This window comes from Rhodnius prolixus, unplaced genomic scaffold, assembly GCF_049639745.1.
Source record: "Rhodnius prolixus isolate KJV_2025 unplaced genomic scaffold, Rpr scaffold_7, whole genome shotgun sequence".
NCBI classification, from domain to species: domain Eukaryota; kingdom Metazoa; phylum Arthropoda; class Insecta; order Hemiptera; family Reduviidae; genus Rhodnius; species Rhodnius prolixus.
Window position 1 is genome coordinate 21,943,043 of NW_027411582.1, and position 23,783 is coordinate 21,966,825.

Here is a 23,783-nt window from a genome sequence, read left to right on the forward strand (position 1 = left end):
CTGCAATGAATTGGAAACTGAGCCAAACTATAACAAAATTGAAAGTAAAAATAATTGGCCATCTATACCTACTGTTTGATGGCCATCTGTCCCGAATGCTAGAGAGAGATGGCCAGCATGATAAACATAACTCAACGCGTACTTTTTGACAGTTTTAGAAGTTAGGTGGAGTTATAGGAAATCAACTAATCGGCCCATACTTCTACAGAGAGAACTTAACTGGTGAAAGGTAACTAACTTTTTTTCCGAGACATTTTGCCAGTTCTGCTTGAAGATGTTCCTCTGCAACGTCGGCTAGATATGTATTTTCAACAAGATGGTTGCCCGGCGAGAGTGGTTCGAGGTTAGCTGGGCAGAAATTTCCATTAAAAGTGCGTAAGGACTCATTGTCCCATCCAATGGCCACATCGATCTCCGGACCCAAATGGACTATATTTTGTGGGGATACCTAAAAAAATAAAGTGTAAAGTATCCTTAATCCTGTGGCTTCAGTCGATGATCTGAAACGTCGAATTACTCTAGCCTGCCTAGATCTTGACTGCGCCACCATAAGTGCTGCTACAAACAAAGCGTGGGAGTCCAGAGTTTTGGCTTGCCCAGTTTGAACAGATTCTTTAAAAAAAAATAACGTAATTTTGACAGTAAACTGAAATTTGTTTTTCATATTTTAAATTACCATAACTTTTGAAAAACCTAACCGATTTCAAAAAAAATTTTGTTGTTGTTTTTAGGAGCTCAAATACTACAAAAATATGCAACAAAAAATATAACGTTCCATTTGAAAAACAAAAGTTGGATGCTGTATCTCGAGATACAGGGGTTTAAAAAAATGGTTTAATCACTGAAAATAAACTAGACTAAAAATGATTAAATACGTGTTTTTTATTTTTTCGAAATTTCCCGCCGTTAAAAAAAAAAGTGGTTGGAGCGTATAACTTTGGTCACCCTGTATAATGTTATGTATAATTTGGGTGTTTCTTCATCTTAAATCAGAAAAGAAAAAGCTGAGTAGGATGAAGCGAAATACTTTATGGATACCAATCTTCCATTCCGAGTGTGGGGTTTATATTTGAACCACTAAGTCTTTCTCCAACTCTTGGAGTTACATTTTACTCCCCTTTAGCCCAGTAGAAAGTGGGGAGTCCAAGGCTATGAAATGTACAAAAACCCAGTGTACAAATATATACACTCAACCATTTTCTGGGTAGACTAGAAAACTTGGCTTCTTACCCATATAGCTTAAGCCGTCTTACTCTTTCCAAAGGCTCCCTTTGTGTATATATATATAAGTCTAGGTTTTTAGGGACTATGTACGTTAGAGCCTATAAAGGAACGGATACTGTAGAGTTTTGGTTGGTTTTAAGAACTGGCGAGTAGATGGCCTCTTACTGGATCGGATGGGTAAAGCTGGTGTTATGAAATACAGCTTTTATGATACCTCTTAAATCAAATATTTTTTTTTTCTATCTCTCATGTAAAAACTTTTTCTTTATTTTATAAAAGAAAAAATTTTTTCTCACAAAGTAAGATTAAGTAAGAAACAATTATTATTTCTACTAACAAAACGTTATCTGATTTTTTTCTTTTTTTCAACTGTAAAAACTGTAAAATTTAGAAGGAAGTACGACGATAGAGCTTAATGAAATGAGCGACTTTGAAGAAGACACCAATTGGTAAAAAGTAACCTTGTTTGACAAACAAATAGTAAAATTTAGTAAGATCCTCGCAGTGTTAGGTCAATAAACATTCGTGCAACGACTGACACAAATCATCGAGATAGTATTTGTTATTATCTTATGTTTTTTGGTAGGCTGAAATGGACTACTCACTTTCTTCGAGGTGTGGGATATTCCAGCCGAACAACACATTGTCTCACAACATCTCATAGTTAGTTTTGAGGAAATCTCCTATGTCTCAAAAACAGATCAGATTGTATTCGGTGTGCAGAATAAAAGTAAAATATTGGTTCAAAGAGATAATTTCTAAGGATTAATTTTTAAGGATAATTACAAAAAATCAGTTTAATAATTGGTTTAATTACATTACATTCTCTTTTAGGCAAAATATCCTCCTACTCGTTTACCTAAACCTCATTTCTCTTTCCAAAAAAATTTTTATAACACTTATAATTTGTGTTTTTTGATTGAAAAGTACCTAGGACTCTTCATGGACAAACGCCTAACCTGGAATGCACAGACGACTTAAACGGAACGAACTAAACAAAACGATTCAAACTTCTCTCTAGATTTCTCGACAAACGATCGTAACTTACATGAAACAACAAACGACTTATCTACTTCTTGATACTGAAACCTGTCTGGACATGCTGAATAGAACTTTGGGGCTCAGCCACAGCTTTCAATATCTACAGAATCCAAATCTTTTCAATCAAAAAACACACCTTCATATCGCTAATACTCCTACTTCGTTTCTAACTCTATCTTGCACCAAGTTCCCTTTATTCTCTAACGTTTCTGAAGCGACAAGATCCCCCTTCTACGCTAAGTTCAACTTCTTACCGGACAGTTTTAATCAGCTTCACTTGTTGCAGAAATGAACTGCAGTTGCGGAAATAAATGAAGATTAATAATTAATTGTGTTCAACAATATGTTTAAAGTAAGCACAAATAAATTAACGTTACTTTAAACAATAAAATAATATTTTCGACCACTTGCAATAGGTAGCAAAGCAATTTAAACTTTACCATTGACATTGAAAGCCACTACAATGCTAAAGTTTGCTAAAATACAACACTTTGCAACAGACTGATCGATACACAATAGCATGATGGAATCTAATTCAGACTATTTTAGAATTTTGTGGCTGCACTTAACAATGCAACGAGTTTATTAAGATATCAATAATTGCAATTATTTTCGATATTATCGAACACAATGTACTTGATTCGCAGTACAGAAATATGAAATCAAAAGAATTCTGTTTCCAAACTTCGAATTTGAAGCATATTTAGTTTTTATTAACATTTAACAATTTTAAAACGATGAATTGGAATGACACTGTAAAGGAAAGATAAACCTTCTACCTATCCACCAAACTTTATTTAAAATATGTTAAGAAATATGTTAAATGGGTATTCACTACAAATATTTCTCTGTGTAAATGATATGGAGTGACTGGACCCTTGTTTCTAAAGCAATATAGCTAATTGAGGGCTATAAAAAAGGGTTTTTTAAAAATACTATCTTTAAAATAACATTAAATTAAATATAAGAGGCAAAAGCCTAAAAGATAGGCTATAAGAGATATAAATCCTACGGCTTTTTATTGCAACATATTAAACATCCTGAAATAAAAAATGAAAAATGGAAACCTATCAATCCTTCAAACATTGTAGAAAAGATAATGCAAATTTTCTATGGGGAGGAAGGTGCGTTTAGATGATAAGGAAGTAGAAAATGAGGGCTTCAGGAGATGGCGGATAGGAGGAGCCAACAAGAGTAAGGGAGGAAGACTTGTTGTGCAGCAACAGTTTGGCTGTTAGGGTGGATAGTATCAGATGTGTAGAAGTTTGTATAGTCTAGGAGCTCCAGCAACTGTGCGACCCTCGTTTGACCTACACAGCCTACATAACTACGTTTAACTAAAGGCTTCTTTCTGGATATCGTCCTTGTCTGTTCATTCTATTATCTACCGTCTAATGTCAACTTCTATGTCCAAAAACAAAAACAAAAAAATAGGAATTTTAGATTTATTTTGCTAACAATATGTAGGTGGTAAAAACGTACAATGCACAAAAAATGGCACTTCTGAATGAAGCACAATTACAGCCCCTCAGCCACTCTACTAAAAACAAATCTCAGGCAAAACCGTTTTACAATTTTTTCCCAGAGTTCGTGTTAATAAGCTTCAAAAGATCCATTAATGAGCTGAATAAAACCAAAAATTCTGTAAAAAAACTGAATAAGATTCATTAACAAAACTTCCCATATACAACGCTACCGCCAATCGAAATTAACTATGCCATGATCATAAAATAAATATCTTGATAATATGTTGAGAAATGTAACAATGTAGAGAAACTCACAGAAAAATGGTTAATCTAGATACGAAAAATCTAAATAAAAGTTATTCTCGGCAGAAAAACAGGGAATTATTGGTTCACAACCATTCTTCGGTAAATAAAGCACAAATTTCCCAGCAAGCATTGAAAGTGATTATGATATAGGTCATTTCGTAAAATTTTATTTTGTGATTTGAAGAAAAAAGGACATTCAATTAAAGTGAACATTTCATTTTTAGTTTCTATTAAAGATAAGAACTCTGTCTAAAAACAATAATAAAATAATTCAGCAAGATCCAAACTTCAGTGTATAACAGAACAAAATTAATTTCAACATTCAATACCTTCTCAATTTATGGATCAGTTGTAAAAAAAAACTACAGCTCATAACTGAGTAAAGTATAGTGTAGCTTAAGCAACAAAATGCCATACTAATATGTTGCATACAATAGGAGTTATAGTGAGTGCCATTGTTTAGAGCAAAACATGACCCAAAAAAATTTCAACTCCCAATATCTTCTCAGTTTATGGATAAGTTCTTAAAAAAACTACAGTATATAACTGAGTTAAATGTATTGTATAAGACAACAAAATGCCATACTAATATGTTGCATACAATAGGAGTTATAGTGAGTGCCATTTTTTAGTAGAAACCATGACCCAAAAAAATTTCGACTCTCAATATCTTCTCAGTTTATGGATCAGTTGTTAGAAAAACTACAGCATATAACTGAGTTAAATGTATTGTATAAGACAACAATATGCCATACTAATATGTTGCTTACAATAGGAGTCATAGTGAGTGCCATTTTTTAAAGCAAACCATGACCCAAAAAAATTTCGACTCTCAATATCTTCTCAGTTTATGGATCAGTTGTTAGAAAAACTACAGCATATAACTGAGTTAAATGTATTGTATAAGACAACAAAATGCCATACTAATATGTTGCTTACAATAGGAGTTATAGTGAGTGCCATTTTTTAGAAGAAACCATGACCCAAAAAAATTTCAACTCTCAATATCTTCTCAGTTTATGGATCAGTTCTTAAAAAAACTACAGCATATAACTGAGTTAAATGTAGTGTATAAGACAACAAAATGCCATACTAATATGTTGCTTACAATAGGAGTTATAGTGAGTGCCATTTTTTAGAAGAAACCATGACCCAAAAAAATTTCAACTCTCAATATCTTCTCAGTTTATGGATCAGTTCTTAAAAAAACTACAGCATATAACTGAGTTAAATGTAGTGTATAAGACAACAAAATGCCATACTAATATGTTGCATACAATAGGAGTTATAGTGAGTGCCATTTTTTAGAAGAAACCATGACCCAAAAAAATTTCAACTCTCAATATCTTCTCAGTTTATGGAACAGTACACAAACACACTATAGCTTATAACTGAGCAAAGTATAGTGCAGTGATAACGAACCTTTCGAGCTCAGCGTAAAAAAGTATTGAAAAGAGGTAGTGCCGTGTCACATTTAGAAATATTCATAATTTTTTGATTTTGCAACGATACTAGAAAAGAAAAAGTTTTATTTAATGACCCAGTTGCTGTTCATTGATCTGTGGAAAGTTTCCAAATCCTGATTCTCAATAAATATCGCAATTTTTTTAAAGAACTTCGCAACTTATAAAGCTTTCATTTACATAAAAGTATTGACTGTTTACTGAATTGTGGCAATGTATGGCAGATCTGAAATGGGATGCTGGTAAATGTATAGATTGAAATATTGTAAAAGAATTCTTGTTTAGTTAGGGTGCTGTAGAATTTAAAAAATGTATATTTTTTAAACGATATATTACTTCTTTCATCAGAAGAAATAATGATGAAGATTAAATTAATTAATATTATTTCTTTATAATTTTTCAAAATTTCAATTCAATCGATTATTAAATAATAGTAATACGTAATCGAAATTATATTTTTTCAAAGTTGGCAACACGTAGAATAGTGGGGATGAATGTTTTTGCTGAAGTTGGTCCAGCAGGCCGTAAGAACTTAGCTGGTGTTCAGCCCATTCAGAACTCTTGAACAGTGACAGACTATCATCATACAACTGTTAACAAGAGGACCATTATGCCGTCATCTATGTCAACACTGAGAAAAGTATATCTTGATGCTACTACCAGTCCACTGCTTGTATCACGTGGGAAAAAATTCAATGAAATTAAGGTTAGTTTATAAAAAAATATAAAATTTATAGCATCCGGTTTTAAGGAATATGCGAAAGAATACTTTCCACCGTTGATATCCGTTTCCGCTACTGTTAAGTATTTTTTCCCCATAAATTTTCGGAATAAATTATTTTTTTCCCCCTGTTTATTGAAATTTGCAACTAGATTACGTAAAAGATGTTATTTATATTCAAAAACTTTTAATTCTATAGTATTAAAATTGTGGGGGATTACACAGAGCTCTTAAAACTCATGTGTTTTGGTGGTTATTTTTATCAAAAGCCTTTATTATTATTATATTTAAGAAAAGACTAAATAAAAATTAATGAAAATGGTCAAACTAGCTTATTGAACAACTACTTTGCGGAACTGTGGGTCTAATATTTTTCGATGTAGAATCAGCAAAATATAAAAAAAATTGTATTTATTTTTTGTTTTATTTTATTTTAATTATTTAAATCGCGCATCAGCTGCAACGATTCTTAGCGATTTACTTCTGTACCAGCATCACAACTAATCTTAGCGATAAACTAACCAATCAACTGTCTATTTCCGGGTTTAATGGCTTGTATTCGCCACGTCCTGCAACCAAAACGCCCAGCAAGTTGCGGTGCAGCTAAAGAGATTTCAAATATGATGATATTATTCTTAATTCGATAACATTTTCTGATTTTGATTTTATTTCAATTGAGGATTTCCTCAATAATGTCTCAGTATCTAATTCAGATTTAGATTTGGTCTTGAGTATCTATAAGCTGTGAATCCATGCCCATTTTTTAGTTATTTTATTTCTTTGTGTATTTATTTGATCCACTATCCTGACCGAATCATGATTCGGTTCATTTTGAGCCGCTCGCTTGTTTTACGTAATTCATTGCTATGATTGCCTACATCTACGTAATTGTATCCCCAAATTTTCCTAATTGATTGGTTAAAGGATCATCGTGGAAAACATTATTAATGCTCGCAATCGAAATTGAAGATTTAGTGTTGATAAGTATGGCTATTTGTATTTTTTTGGTCTTTTGCAAAACTGAATGTCATCTATACAGGGTGTTCATTTTAAGACGGCTCAAATGCATTTCATGCTTAAACGGTTGATCTGAGCAAAAAATGGTAGAGGAAAAAATTGTTACCCGTCACCTCTAGTTTCAGAATATGTGACTTGATTTTAGATTCCTGCCCGCATACGAGGGCTGACGCAAGATCAAAAGTGAGGGTTTGCAGTTGACCCCCATTTTCATATACACAGTTTTAAAGAGTATAAAAAGTTATGGAAGAAACCGGAAACCGCAATTCGATATCTTTAAAATTAAAGGTGCTAGGCCATTTCAAAATCTGGCATTTATTAATCATATTTCAATTTTTTAGCTTGTTATCAAAGAGAAAGACGAGCACGCGATAGGTCATTTTTATGTATTTTTTCATCCCCTTTCTACTGAAAATATTGCCAAGGCAGTAAAGCTAGTATTTTTCTTAATATCGGGAAATAAATAGTTTTCCGAGTGATTTTTCTAAGAAAAATCAAATGTTAAAAGCTTTAGATGTTCTCAAGCATACACAAAATGGCTAAAAATTAATTTTACATCTGTTACAAACAAGAAGGTTTAATAATTATTTGGTAATTTTGGGAGAGTTGCGTTTAATTACCAAAAAAATTGGAAACCACCTGACACATATTTAAGTGATCAAATATCTTTCATGTATAGAATCAAACTTATCAAATAATGCACTTTACTCAATGTGTGAAGCATGTACTGTGCTTTCAAAGGTGCCTCCTCTGGCTCGCAAGCCAGGTTAGCCAGGAGGTTATCAACTGCTCTTTGTATCTGAGAAGGCACAGCTTTCTTAGCTTCTCCTTAGAGAAATGCGGCCACTTGTTGAGTTTGCCTAAGCATTTCCAAAACTATTTCATGAACACATCGTTTCCATAACAGCCCTGATTATCGGATAAAGTTACCAGATCACTGATATCTCATGTCGTAGTTAAGTTGAGCACCTCTTTCCTATTTTGCTGAATTTCTATCTTTATGGACTTCTAAGTACCAAATCCTTGGCGCAAAGATTACAGCCTCCAGTCCCCTCTAAGATACAAACAACAACAGCCAGCCAGTCATGTTCATATTCATGTTTTAACCGGCTTCGAATCCTTCTTCAGTGCTGCAAAGGATAAAATTAAAGATTTCCTTCAAAATTTTGACGTTTATTCAAGTTTGTAATTGCCTTTAACACTATTTTACTGCAGATCTCTTTACAAATCAATAAAAGAAAGTCATTTAGGTAATGAAAAAGGAATTTAAAAATTACTGAACTTTATTTTTTTAGAAGTATGAGCTCTTATTTTACAATTTAAAAAAATTGTCTTAAATTCATTTAGGATAAAGAAAAAGACTTTTTGGTCTAAATATAACGAAGCATGACCCCGCTGTTAATAATCTAAGAAGTTATATTTATTAAATTCTATAAGGAGAGTATCAACTAAGTTTAGACCCCTTAATGCTCGACTTAATCCAAAAAGGAATTAGTAATATTCCATTTGATTTGGGCAGAGAGTTTGATTTATCTTAATGCTGTTGTCAATACTAATGATCTGGGATACTTTATATTAGCTTAATATTACTAAATCTGAAAACCTCTTACATTTCTGCTTATTGCTAATGATTTTGACCTAAGTAGTAGTAGTATTATTATCACACTTGCCCTACCAAATTAATTTCAGATCATAGCTTCGCCTTACGATAAACAATTAGTAACTTATTTATTTAATATGGGAAAAGTTTGTTAATTTTGAAGTAATATAAACTTTGATTTTATATATCATAGAATGTTTATAGTAACCCTGCCCGAAGTCGAACCCTCATTCAACCTTAGAGGTAGATTACTCCGTTTGGTGTAGTGATTTCGACTTCATTTATTTAGATGAAATAGCTTAAAGTATTTGTTGACAGACAGAGTATTGGTGCATGCACAGCGAATAGTGTGCGAAATATGATTGAATAAGAAGTGCATTGAATGCGATGATCTGTGTAATTGCCTTCTGCTCAAACTATATCTAGAAAAAGAAAAATATTATTTTCATGTACCAGCTTCCAATCTCCTAGAATAAGTTTTACTGCATAAACATCTGGTGCATCTATGGTTTAAATCTGCCGCACGTCAAATAACTCCAAGTTGTGCTACCGGATTAAATAGACAGTTGTCTGGAAGGAACTACTTCTATTGGGCTTTCAACATTAGTTTTAATTCTGAGTGTCAGACCTGCAGTATTTTTTTTTTTTTAATTTATTTTGTAATTTACAATCTGCATACAGTTGTATGCAATCAGTAAATATATGTATGATGAACTGGTGCGGGAGGAGAGCAGGAGGAGAGAAGCTACCCAGCGGTAGCACTCTCTATAGGAGAGAGGAGAATGTGAAGAGGAGAGGGGAGAGATAGGAGAATAATGGCGTTTAGGCCTTCAGACTGTAAGGAAGTCGCGGGGCCACTGGCGATACAGTCGGCGAGAAGTATTAGGGATGTCAGAGGAAGCGAGAAACAATACAAGAGGATTAGAACTAGTCGAAAGAGTAGTATGGAATTTTTGGTATTTAGTCTTGGCGAATTGCTCTATGAAGGGAATGTTGAGGTCGTTCTGAAGAGTGGAGGTTAGTCATTGTAGAAAGGAGCGTCAACTATCTGTCGGCAGTAGTTTTGACTGAAATATCTTATACTGTCCGTATGCTTCTAGGTTTGGCTGAACCCCACAGCTCTAGTCCGTAAGTCCACATAGGTTTGAGGATAGTACTGTACATTAGGCGTTTGGGTTCAATGGGTAATTTGGAGCATAGTTCAAGAAGTCTGTAAAGCAGTTTCGCAAGTTTCGTCATTGCTTGTCTTTTAAGTCTAGTGTTGTGGGTTCCACCGTGAGTCTTTTGTCTATGTAGAGCCCAAGGGAGCGCACCTAGATCTGTACAAGGAAGAGAATTGCTGTTGAAGAGGACAGGTGGACAGGTGCCCTGTCGGAGAGGAAACGTGGCATGCTGGCATTTCTAAAGGTTCGTTTTAATCCGCCACTTCTTTGCCCAGGATTCTATTTTATGTAAGTGTGTCTGTAACTTGTATGAAGCTGATGAAGGATGTGTACTTGTAGCTAGTATGGCTGTGTCGTCTGCATATGTACAGAGTAGTGTAGAGGATTGTACAGGTATGTCCGATGTGTATACTGTGTAGAGAACGGGACTAAGTATACTTCCCTGCGGAGACCTGCAGTAAAATTTTTTTTTAAATATTTATTTATTGAACAATTTACCAACTGTATGTAAATATATAAACAGCGGTAGCACTCACTGTTTATCGACGTTGATCTTCAGACCTCAAGGAAGTCGCGCGGCCATTGGCGATTCAGTCGACTTGGAGGAGGCGAGAGACTTTACGAAAAGATTAGAGCAATTAGAGAGAGCAGTATGGAACTTGGGATATTTAGTCTTGGCGAGTTGGTGTACGAATGCGATGTTGAGGTCGTAGTGAAGATTGAGGTTAGTCACCGTAGAAAGGAGCGTCAACTATCTGTCGGAGCTGTTTTGATTGAAATGCCTTATACTGTCCTTATGTTTGAAGTTTTGACTGAACAGTTCTAGCCCTTAAGTCCACATAGTTTTAACGATACGTCTTGAACATTTAATTTTAAACATTTCCCTTTTTTTAAAAAAAAAGCATTATTCCTTTTATCTAATAATTAAAGTTTTGAATTCCATTAATAACACAGCAATAAGCATCCTATTTCAACAATTTCAGAGAAGGTTAATTTTTTTCAAATTATTTGAATAAACAAATAATTTAAGATAAAATCGTTCCCAAAATAATGGCCTTAGTTTTTACAAAAACAGGGTTTTGTTTATGTTACAAAGGAAATTATAAAATTTGATTCTAAAAAATGATCTCAACTGTTTATTACTAGCTATTATAAACAGCGTGCATTGTTTCTCCAAGTAAGCAGAATCTGAACTTATCTGTGACTCATTTTAAAAAATTAATGGCCCATATTGTGTGGGAATATATTATATTAATCGCCAAATTTTTGTGACTCTTTACTATTATTTTAAAAATACAAGAATAAAACTAAACTTTAATAACTTTGTCAGTTATAATGAATTTAATAATTTTACTTTGAAAATCCTGCTATTTTTGTTTTAGACTTCCGCAAAAAAAATAGCCGACGAAAACATTTCGGCAAAATGAACTAACCATTGAGTTAAGAGCCATTCACTGTTGTGGAATTCACTTTAGAATCAATTCTAACAATATATTTAATCCAGCCTGTAACAGAATACAAAATACAAGACCATACATTAGAATTAGAGTAAAATGGTGCAGTAAAGGAAATCTATCCCAGAAATAACTTTATTCCTGGAAATGGTCAATTCAGTCCTGCAAAAATGTCCCAAATAAATGTTTTGAGTGAAATAATTTGTCCTAAGTGTACGTATAATTTCGGACACCCACTTGATTTCTTCTCCATTTATTGTTATTGGCCGATTCTGGTCCGTTTGTCTGTAGTTTAGTCTTTTGGGCATTTAAACCTAAACCTGCTTATAGAAGGTCCTGGGATCATATTTGACAATTCATCTGCAGAAGCGTCAAACAGAACTATATCGTATCGTCCGCAAACCGTAGATTATTCAGTTTTCTGCCATTGATTGAGGTGTAAGTGCCTAATGTTACAAACTTTTTATTCATTTTACATTTTACTTCAACAGGAAGGAAGCAATGATGAAATATTTGGCTTGGTGCTGGGCGATTACGGGGACACTCTTATAGGCCTATTGTTGCACCATGTACCCGCCATTGGTGACCAGGACAATGTGAAGAAAGTCGAAGACTATGCTTTTACAGTCATCACTGAACAGGTTGAAAAACTTTTCCAACATATTAATTGCAGCAAATCGACCACCATATATTTTGATCCAGATCCTGTAATTGAGGTACTCCCACCTGATCTTTTAATTCGCTCACATCACAATGCACACTTTAAGAAGGACCTCATGCTACCACCTACTGAATTTGTGAGTGTTAATCATGTAAGTATATTTTTGATTTTTTTTTTTAAATTTAAGTAACATTCGCCGACGATACTGCAGTACTATCCCCTCATCTAGATCCTGTAACAGCAAGCCGTGCACTCCAATCACACCTAAATCTTATCGTCAGCCTTGGCTGCAAAAGTGAAGAATCAAAGTGAATGAATTGAAATCTAAATACATAGTATTCACTCTAAACAAGAAAACTCTCCTTCCACAATACTTCTATACCAATTACTAACAAAATACGATATCTCGGACGACATCTTGACAGGAGCTTCAGAAGATTTTTTTTATTTCAGTTTTATCATGTATACAGGGTGTATACGGAGGAGTGGTCGAAACTTCGGAAGGTGATTCAGCAGCTCAAATGCAACAAAAAATATTCTCTTCACTTTGGCCCGATTCTCAATAGTGACATTTGAGTAAATTAGTAGACAAAAAGTCGGTTACGCAAAATCCCAGTTTTCTGCATTTACACCCCTCTGTTCGGGGTAGGGTTTTATTAAAAACCAAAAAAATCCATATGGTCTTGAAGCTCAATAAATGCGCAACTTTTTCTGAAATTATGTGACTCCTTGATTCATTAATCATTGAAAAAATGCAGTTGAAAATTTTAACAAAAATCATCGAGAACGAATTTTTTAGACATTAATGTAAAAATTTCATTGTTATTAGAAACGTTTTGAGGCTCTGTATTGAGCAAATTTATAGGAAATTTAATGCTCTTTTGTTTGGACTAAGCAGATTTGTTGTACGACAAAGGATAGAAAAGTTACGACCCGTTTTAATGATGAAAAACGCGAATATCGACGGAACAGTTAAAAATGCAAATTATCTTGGACAGGACACTATTGAGAATCGGGCCAAAGTGAAGTGAATATTTTTTGTTGCATTTGAGCTGCTGAATCACCTCCCGAAGTTTCAACCACTCCTTTGCGTACACCCTGTATAATTAGTTTAATACTTTTAATTCTGTTCGTAGGCCGCCAAAATAGCTAATGGTAGCCGAAAAGTTTTGATTGTAGTAAATGCCAAGTAAGTAGCAATTTATCTTTTATTAAATTTAAGTCACTGAAAAATTGTAAAATATAAATAAGACTTCTTTTATTTTTTAATTTACAGTGTGATTGGACCCCTGCCGAACACATTTGAGCCATTCTTTTGTGCAACCAATCGAGCGTGAGTTCATTAAGAATTCTTTTAATACAATAAATTCATACCTCTAGCATACATACAAATTATTTTTCTCAATAACCTTTTTTTAAATGTTTCTCTCAAAAAAGGATATAAAGTTATAGTTAAAGTTATAGTTAAAGTTATAGTTAAAGTTATAGTTGAAGTTATAATTTATTTGTGTAATAGCAAATAAATTATAACTGCAAATTTTAATCGCCTGTATAACAAAAAACAAAGTAAGTAAGTTTAGCATTTAGATTCTAGGTTAGAAGTTTATTTCTAGAAGATTATCCCTTGGTATTTAGAACAATTTTACAAATATAACCTAAAAAATAGTGACAAAAGTTAATTTCTTTTTGAAGAGGTTACCATTTTACTTTCTACAGAAAAGAAATGGGAACGGCCACCATTTCTTTAGAAAAGCAAAACGATGATTACGCCAAACTTATAAAGCAATTGGTTAGCGATGGAGAAGCACGTTTGCCGTTAAGCAGAGAGAAATTGATGAATATTCCTGTTTACAGCACGTCAGACCCAATAAGCATGGCAAAGCCAATGAACGGGTAAATAAGCATTGCTTTTTTTCTTACTAATTAATGAATTTTAATCGTAGTTTTATTAAATGCATTTTATAGCTTTCATTAGGAAATTGAAAGCTAAAACTTATATATATTCCAGAAAAATCCAGATTAAGAGGTTTTAACATTTTATTTCCTTCAGGAACACAACAGCTTCTCCGTCAGCAGGTGTGCAAAGCAATGTTTACAGCCATATTGAGCAATTGATTAAAGATGGTGAAGCACGTTTGCCGACAAGCAGTGAGAAATTGATGAATATCCCTGTGTATAGTAGCACGCCAGGTCCAATAAACATTACAAACCTAATGAGCGGGTAAATAAGCATTTCTTTTCTAAATAATAAATGTTAACATTATGAACACTATAAATTGTAATTTATAGCTTTCATTAAAAAAAAAAGAAAAGCTAAAACCAATCTATTCTAGAAAATCGCTTATGTAGAATAAGAGGTTAACATTGAGGTTAAGAGGTTAACTTTCTTTCAGGAATACAGCTGAAGCGGCTTTCGTTCCATCAGGAGTGCAAAGCAATGTTTACAGCAATATTGAGCAATTGATTAAAAATGGAGAAGCACGTTTGCCGACAAGCAGAGAGAAATTGATGAATATCCCTTTGTATAGCACGCCAGGACCAATAAACATTACAACCCCATTGAGCGGGTAAATAAGCGTTGTTTTTCTAATTAATAAGTTTCAACAAGGTCATTTAATGTATTTTTGATAACTTTCATTGGGAAATTAGAAGCTAAAAACTATCTAGAGTTCAGGAAAATCGCGTTCAGGAATAATTCTATATTTAATTTGACTTTTTTCTTTATCAATTTCAGAGGTGTGACATTCGACCATGGTTTCATAATTCATAATAAAGGAAACTTGATTGATGAGGCGTAAGTAATAGTTGAAAATAATGCATAGCTTTTCAATCAGTTTTTTCTCCTTGTAAGAGGAGCCTTAAAGCTCCTGGAAATGGATAATGTTGTCTGCATCTAGAGAACAAGTCCGGAAGCCGGTTACAGCCGTAGAGAGATTTCGGCTTACTATGTAAAATTGTCTTGTCTGCCTGTTAAAATAGAACTTACTTGAATATTAAATTTCCTTGATTACAGTAATGATAATAAAGGGAGATTCTATAAAACTATGGTAGATCAGTTACCTAGACAAACATGGTTTATAAGGGAACTGTCACCAATAAATGGGTTGTTACGACAATAAGCAGGCTGAGAGCCTGTATCTTCACAGGATCTACAAAAGGTCCTCTCTCCTCTTTGCGTAGATTGCAATGAGGAGGAGGATTTCAAACATAAAATACGTGATATGTCCACGTTATGTAGTAGAAAGGAAACGAATGTTTGGCGACATATACAGGTATTTAGATGCAGAAGACATAATATTCTCCACCAACATCTATGTGCTTAAATCTGTAGCAGAGCTAGCAAAGAAATATGAATGTATTTAAAATTTATAGCCGATTAGAATGAATGCAAGAAAATGATTAGAGAAGGATTACGGTGGTTTTAATTTCGGTTAAGCTATAAGGATGGCAGGAATATAGAGTAATGATCCATCCATTAGCTTGTAGTTTAGGTAAATAGTTGTACATAGTAGAGGGATGAATGTGTGAAGCGATTGTATTTATTAGTAAGAATGGAGAGTGAGTGATATTCTAGTGATAAGCACCTAGACGATGCTGGCTGTATGGCGAAAGCCAATGCCAAAACAAAAAATTAAATTACTGTTTTTAAGACATTAATGCTACATTATGATGGCAAAAGTTATGTAGATAAACCTGACAATATAATACAAGCACCATCCCCTCTGAGGAAGTGATGAGAATTGTTAAAACACTAATTAAGATCATTCATGATCACACTAGGAGATCATAGGCTTATGATAGATTGGATTAAACCCAAATTACGATTGCATGCCAATGCACTAATCACTGTAATAATTCCTAAAATCACTCTTACCCGACCTTCAAATTTGAATTTTTCAAAATACTGTAAAACTAATGATATATCTTTTAATGCAGGATTAATGAAAGAAAATTGATGGAATATTATTTAAAAAATTCTCCACCAATTGTGTTGACAAACCAGGAACTTTTTGAGCTAAAAACTCTAACGCCAATTGTTATTGATGAGGAGAAAGCTTTGCTTTTTGCTGAAAGGTAATTGAAATTCGTTTATGTTAATCAATATTATATATTAGTTAATAATAATAATAATATGATCATTAATCTCCTACTTCAATGTTATGTTTCGAAATTTTTCCGCTTATAATTTTTTCCCCATAAAGTTAGATTGCCATCCAATATTTTATGTATCTAATTTTTAATGTGAACATGTGTACTGAAAGTAATCATTTACTTTAAGGGATTATTTTACTTCATAAAAGTACTATATTATAATAATTCTGTCCTCATAGTTCAATATCTATAATTTTAAATTATAGAGTATTGTTCATTGATTTTGGTGGCTGATTCATTAATCTAAAACAAAGCAAAAAATTAATTTAAAAAAAAGAAAGAAATTTGCCAATTTCAGTCTTTATTTTATTGCTTTTGTTTTTACCAAACTTTCGACCTAAGGATTAAGTCATCTTTAGGGATTATGCTAATGAAAAATACGAGGAATCTGTCTTCTTAAAGTTGGTTATCTTCTGTTGTGCCTGTTTACGAGGGTCGTTTGAAAAGTCCGTGCAAAGTCAGAGAGATAGCACCACTGGCGCGTATCGAGGTTATGTTTAGTTAGTAGCATCTCTTGGAAGAACACACACCAAGTTTCAGCCAGATCGGTCTATTTCTTTGTGTTTGGCATTCGTTTGAATCGAGGAAGTCGAATGATTTTCAAAAAATGGACGAAAAAGAATTTCGTGTGTTGATTAAACACTACTTTATGAAAGGCAAAACGCCTCAGGAGACTAAAGAGAAGCTTGATAAACATTATGGTGACTCTGCACCTTCGATTAGAACAGTTTATAAGTGGTTTCAAAATTTTCGGAGTGGCCATATGGGCGCACAAGTGACGCTGAACGTTCTGGACGCCCTGTTGAGGTTACTACTCCAGAAATCATTGATAAAATCCATGATATGGTGATGGATGACAGAAGAGTGAAGGTGCGTGAGATTGCTAGTGCTGTGGGCATCTCGAATGAACGGGTACATAATATTTTGCATCAACATTTGGACATGACAAAGCTATCCGCAAGATGGGTGCCGCGATTGCTCACGCTTGACCAAAAACGAAATCGTGTGAAGTGTTGCAAGGACGGTTTGCAGCTGTTCCAGAAGAATCCGCAGGACTTTAAGCGTCGTTTCGTCACTGTGGATGAAACATGGGTACATCACTACACTCCTGAGACCAAAGAACAATCTAAACAATGGGTTACCAAGGGTGAATCTGCGCCAAAAAAGGCGAAGACCGTTCCTTCGGCCGGAAAGATTATGGCGACTGTCTTTTGGGATTCGCAAGGAATAATCCTCATCGACTATCTGGAAAAGGGTAAAACTATTACAGGTGCATATTATTCATCGTTATTGGACCGTTTGAAAACCGAGCTGCAAGAAAAACGCCCACGATTGGCCCACAAAAAAGTCCTTTTCCATCACGACAACGCACCAGCTCACACCTCAGCAGTTGTGGTCGCAAAATTAATGGAAATAGGGTTCCAACTCGTTTCACATCCCCCCTATTCTCCAGACTTGGCTCCCTCGGACTACTATTTGTTCCCCAATATGAAGAAATAGCTGGCGGAAAAAAGATTTTATTCAAACGAGGAGGTGATTGCAGAAACGAATGGCTATTTTTCAGACTTGGACAAATCCTATTATTCGGAAGGGATCAACAAACTAGAGCAGCGTTGGACGAAGTGTATAAGCCTAAAAGGAGACTATGTTGAAAAATAAAAAAGGTTTACCCCAAAAAATTAAGTAGTTTTTATTTTTACACGGACTTTTCAAACGACCCTCGTATGTCTTGCCTGTATGGAGTACAGAAATAACAATGTACAAAAAATATTATAATTGTCTACAAGCATAAACCCTGAAAATGGCATAGTTCCTAGATCGAAAGTTTGGTAAAAACCAAAACAATAAAATAAAGACTGAAATCGGCAATATTCTTTCTTAATTTATAATATTTAAAATTAATACACGAATATTATAAAACAAAAATTTAATATATTACCAACTGCCTGATATTTTTATAATTAGTACTTCAATTGAATAATGAACTTTCCGAAGGTTGTATAAAATAATGGAACCGTTAGATACTGGTGAAGTTCTTTGCACCAGGAAGAGTTCAATTGTTCTGCAGCATATAGAAGGGCTAGGTTTTTCTAATGAAGGGATCAGAAGTTGAACAAGATAGTAGTGATGTTAAGCTGCCAAAAAGTAGTCAGTATTTTGGTACTATGAAATATTATTAATGCTTTCAAGTGAGTTTAGTGCTGTGTGAAATGCATTTAGTCTTCAGACCAATCAAGATTCAATCTACTGATTCAAATTTATGTAAGTGTTGTCTTATAAAATAAGTCCTGCAGTAATGATTAAAATTATTCATTGGAAAATGAATGTTGTTTATTCATTAATATTTTATATGTTTATCTATTTTTAAATGCGCTTTTTTAATTATTTTACAATGAAGTTTTTCATAAGAACTCCCAAAATATTTAATTAAATTCGGCCATATTTAGTTCTCTATAAAAATACTAGGTTTTAATTAATTTATTTTAAAATAAATCGGTAAATAAACTTAAAGTTAAATTACAATTACTGTTATATAAATTAATAATAATTATTTCAATTTGGTGCAATTTTGTTGAATAAATATAACTGAATAGTTATACTGATTTACTAAATCTAATTGTGAGGTTATTTTCTTATTTTAAGCAGATGAAATATTTTTAGTTTGTAAGCAAATTCAACTCGCCTTGGGGGCTTTTATCAAAAAAATCCACAAGAAAATAGATAGTTTTCTTTACTAGACACACAAAAGTAGCTATTTCTAGTTTCATAAACTGTAGTTATTGTACTTTTTCTGCAACCATGTAGGGAAGTTCTCATTACTCAATTAAAATCAGCTGTGTAATGCCCAACTTCCCACACTAGTGGGGGGAAATTCCCATTAGTGTCACTTTCCGCACAAGTGAGTGGAAAAACTTTATTGTGCTTCCTTGATATAAGAAGTTTTGTTATTAACATAAATATTTTCTGTAAAACTTTAATAAGCTTATTTAAATTTATTTTATTTAAATAATTAAAAAACGAATATTAAAAAATAAAATAAAAATTGAAAGGAATATAGAAATAAAAATAATACTTTAATAAATAATTAGATATTTTTAATTATAACAGTTAAAAAGGTTTGTTACCTTATAGAAATTTAAAATGGATTCTAGTGATGCCTGTTTAGAAAACACTCCTCCATCAATAAAAGAAACAGCAGAAAATGTAATAAGTAATGTAAATACGTAAGTAATGTAAATAATTGTAATATAACAATAAATGTTTATAATAAATAAATTACTTTTTGTAGACTGTAAAAATGCAATTTTTAATTTTATTAGTTAATAAATGGTTGCAGAAAAAATATAATATTTAACTCTAGTGTAAAGTATTTTCCTCACACTCGGCAATTTGCACTTGCACTCGCATCGCTTCGCTCGCTCGTGCCTGCAAACCCTGCCTCGCGTGAGGAAAAGTACTACTTTCCACACTTGTTAAATAAATAACTAAATAAATAACTACTTTTTTCAATGATTGTTTTGATTTGATTCTGATTATTAAAATCATCACGAGCTTCTATACGTGATCTGCTCTTGGTAAAGTGTTGTTAAGTCATGAAAATGATCCTCTGTATATTCCGAAGTATTTCCAAAGTTTTGATATGCTGTTTTGTTTTTTTAACTAATAACCATTACCTGGTCCATTTGTTAAACAACTCAGTATTTTGTTCGTATTTTTATACGAATGCGATTTTGAACTTTTACTATTACTACGCAAAGAACTCTTTTTGTGATATCACAATATTTGCCAAGGCATCTTAAATTACATAGTTGAAATTAGGCGAATGTTCGTAACAGTATATGAAAAGAAACAATGAGCCATTCATTAAATATATGTTTATTTATTTACCTTTTTTCAGCGATCTACTGAGTGACATTGATTGCAAATCTTTGAATAAAGTTTTGATAAAGATAAAGCGTTCTAAGAAGAATAAGAAAAAGTTGGCAAAGGCAGATAAAATGGAAGGGTAGTAAATTTTCAATTACTTTGTATTTATTTATTTTAATTTTTTTGGTTAATAATGTCTAATTGCGACAAATGTTTATCCACGTCTCAAGTTATAATTCATAAAGAGCTTTTTTACTTTATTATTAGGCTCAGTCCTTGAAATAAAAAGCATTATTTTCTTTTTCTTGAAACCATCAATGAGCCTCCCTAATAATAAGAGCTACTTCTGAAAGCGAAATATCCTTCTTCAATGTTGAAGCTATGATTAACTGAACCCGACTTCTAAACTTTGCTAGCGTCTTAGATGTTTTTTTTTTTTTTAATAGTACGCTAAGGGTGCGTTCCACTAAGCGACCACGCTCACGACCGCGGTTTTGCCCGTTCCACTTGCTTGCGAGCGTTGCGATCGAAAACCCAAGTGGAACGGACTGTGGGCGTTTTAACCGTTCATGTAAACATTACAAATGGCGGCCTCGAAAATAAGTAAGAAGCTTGAAGAGGTTGTTTTTTTTAATTTTAACCCCGTTTATAAGCAGTTATAATAAACTTTATTAATTATTGGTAAAGTTGACTTATATTAAAAATATATATTTAATTCAATTTTTTATATTACATTTTAGTGGAGTATTTATAAAAGTTACGTTTAAATAAAATTAAAATGTCTTTTGTGGCAACAGTTGGATATTTATTAATAATGTTTTAGAAAGTTCTTTATCTAGTTCCGATGAAGAGTGGAATGCAATTTTACAAAATCGCAATGATAAAAAGCGAAAACTTAGGCCACGTATTATTAGCTATCAGTGTAATTGATCTTTATTCAGATGAAGAATTTAAAAGTTATTTCAGGTAAATGATTTTGTGTTATTCAGCGATTTAGTGTGTAAAGGGATAAGTAATTATTTATTTATTTATTTTTTGTAGACTTTCGAGAAACACATTCTATTATTTACATGAAATAATTTTTTCTGTCGCCATATTTTGTTTTAAAAATTGCGCCATATTTCTGAACGCCCACTTCGACCCAGCTCTATAGATGGGGCGTTGTGGGTTTCGCATGAGCGAAAATAGTGACGTCATTAGTGACGTTTTCGCCACGACCACAACGACCGCGGTCGCCAAGTGGAACGCCTATAGGTACGTATGTTTTGATCGTTGTGGTCGCTTAGTGGAACGCACCCTAACTCGATGCTAAAAAGTGGGAAGTCCAAAAACCAATTTTAATTTTGCATTTATTTTTTTTCTCTCATTGCAGTGTAAAAGCTTCTATGAAAACTGCACAGAACATGCTAGATTCTATGGAGAAAGGTTTAATATATCAACCCGAAGATAAGTACGAGAAAGAAACAGAGAAGTTACGAAAAATAAAATATGTTATATGCATAATGATGGGATTAATTATTTTTTGCTTATTTCAATTAGCTTATACTTATTATACATTAGTTTAAATACAAATAATATATATTCCATATTTAAAGATTCATAAAATTATTTCTTATATAATCATTTATAACTTTAAAATGAAAATTATAATATGTATGCTTAACATTCCTGTATTGCACTTTAAATAAACATTTTTGCACATCAAATGTATTTATTTCACTTGTGAGGCAATTGAATCCAATCCACTTTCTATTAATTTGAAAATTAATTTCTTTCAGATACAAATACAGAATACTTAAATTCAGATACGTAGCAACCAGCGCAAATATTCATTGCATAAGTTTACTTCACTGTTAATTGAGTCCCATCCAACTATTATTGACAGTATTTTGTAGTTGTAGTAGTAATTTGCCAGTAAAGTAAAGAACGTAACGTTTTTTTCTTTTCCCTGTGAAATTAGATTTGTTAGTTTTCATTGCATAATTCCTTGCTTAGGAAGGTACTATGCAATCCAAAAGTATCTTTGCATCTTCTTCAGGTCCTCTCCATAGTCCTTCAAAATTATTGTTTGTGTATTATAATAATTTTGACATATTTAATATTATCTTGTATCTTCAGTGTTTTGTTGTTTATTTAGCCTTTACCCTCGTTTATTGACTCTTCTGAAGCTAGCTACTGATGCCTATGACGGATCATTTTCTGCTACGGCTACACATTAAAAATCCAAAATCTACTTGGGGTCAAATATTTTTTATTTATTTATTTATGCTTAAAGCCTGAACTTATATATTTTAACAATATTCAAACTTATGCCCTGGCAGGCTAACCAATGATATAAGAGTAATTGACCTCATTAACTTATCTCAAACAGACTAAAAAACAGTTGCCAAAGATGGGCATTTCCAGGCGTTGTTCTTGTTAGATGCTAACATTGTACGAGGGTTGTTTGAAAAGTCCGTGCAAAGTCAGAGAGATAGCACTACTGGCGCGTATCGAGGTTATGTTTAGTTAGTAGCATCTCTTGGAAGAACACACACCAAGTTTCAGCCAGATCGGTCTATTTCTTTGTGTTTGGCATTCGTTTGAATCGAGGAAGTTGAGTGATTTTCAAAAAATGGATGAAAAAGAATTTCGTGTGTTGATTAAACACTACTTTATGAAAGGCAAAACGCCTCAGGAGACTAAAGAGAAGCTTGATAAACATTATGGTGACTCTGCACCTTCGATTAGAACAGTTTATAAGTGGTTTCAAAATTTTCGGAGTGGCCATATGGGCACAAGTGACGCTGAACGTTCTGGACGCCCTGTTGAGGTTACTACTCCAGAAATCATTGATAAAATCCATGATATGGTGATGGATGACAGAAGAGTGAAGGTGCGTGAGATTGCTAGTGCTGTGGGCATCTCGAATGAACGGGTACATAATATTTTGCATCAACATTTGGACATGACAAAGCTATCCGCAAGATGGGTGCCGCGATTGCTCACGCTTGACCAAAAACGAAATCGTGTGAAGTGTTGCAAGGACGGTTTGCAGCTGTTCCAGAAGAATCCGCAGGACTTTAAGCGTCGTTTCGTCACTGTGGATGAAACATGGATACATCACTACACTCCTGAGACCAAAGAACAATCTAAACAATGGATTACCAAGGGGGAATCTGCGCCAAAAAAGGCGAAGACCGTTCCTTCGGCCGGAAAGATTATGGCGACTGTCTTTTGGGATTAGCAAGGAATAATCCTCAACGACTATCTGGAAAAGAGTAAAACTATTACAGGTGCATATTATTCATCGTTATTGGACCGTTTGAAAACCGAGCTGCAAGAAAAACGCCCACGATTGGCCCACAAAAACGTCCTTTTCCATCACGACAACGCACCAGCTCACACCTCAGCAGTTGTGGTCGCAAAATTAATGGAAATAGGGTTCCAACTCGTTTCACATTTCCCCTATTCTCCAGACTTGGCTCCCTCGGACTACTATTTGTTCCCCAATATGAAGAAATGGCTGGCGGGAAAAAGATTTTATTCAAACGAGGAGGTGATAGCAGAAACGAATGGCTATTTTTCAGACTTGGACAAATCCTATTATTCGGAAGGGATCAACAAACTAGAGCAGCGTTGGACGAAGTGTATAAGCCTAAAAGGAGA

The 23,783-nt window shown here is 33.5% G+C and overlaps 1 protein-coding gene and 1 long non-coding RNA gene across 2 annotated transcripts in view; one reads left to right on the plus strand and one right to left on the minus strand.

Annotated features, from left to right (window-relative positions):
• The window catches only part of LOC141447178 (uncharacterized), a 449,287-nt gene that overhangs the window by 178,514 nt on the left and 246,990 nt on the right, over positions 1 to 23,783 (minus strand). The gene's annotated exons all lie outside the window — the stretch shown is intronic.
• On the plus strand, positions 5,994 to 21,835 carry LOC141447176 (uncharacterized). Its single transcript, XM_074114457.1, has 11 exons — positions 5,994 to 6,206; positions 11,947 to 12,267; positions 13,253 to 13,305; positions 13,393 to 13,449; positions 13,833 to 14,009; positions 14,167 to 14,337; positions 14,510 to 14,683; positions 14,851 to 14,910; positions 16,053 to 16,190; positions 20,167 to 20,274; positions 21,508 to 21,835. Exons 1-11 carry the CDS (start codon positions 6,111 to 6,113, stop codon positions 21,698 to 21,700), a joined length of 1,548 nt encoding a protein of 515 aa, XP_073970558.1. The 5' UTR covers positions 5,994 to 6,110; the 3' UTR covers positions 21,701 to 21,835.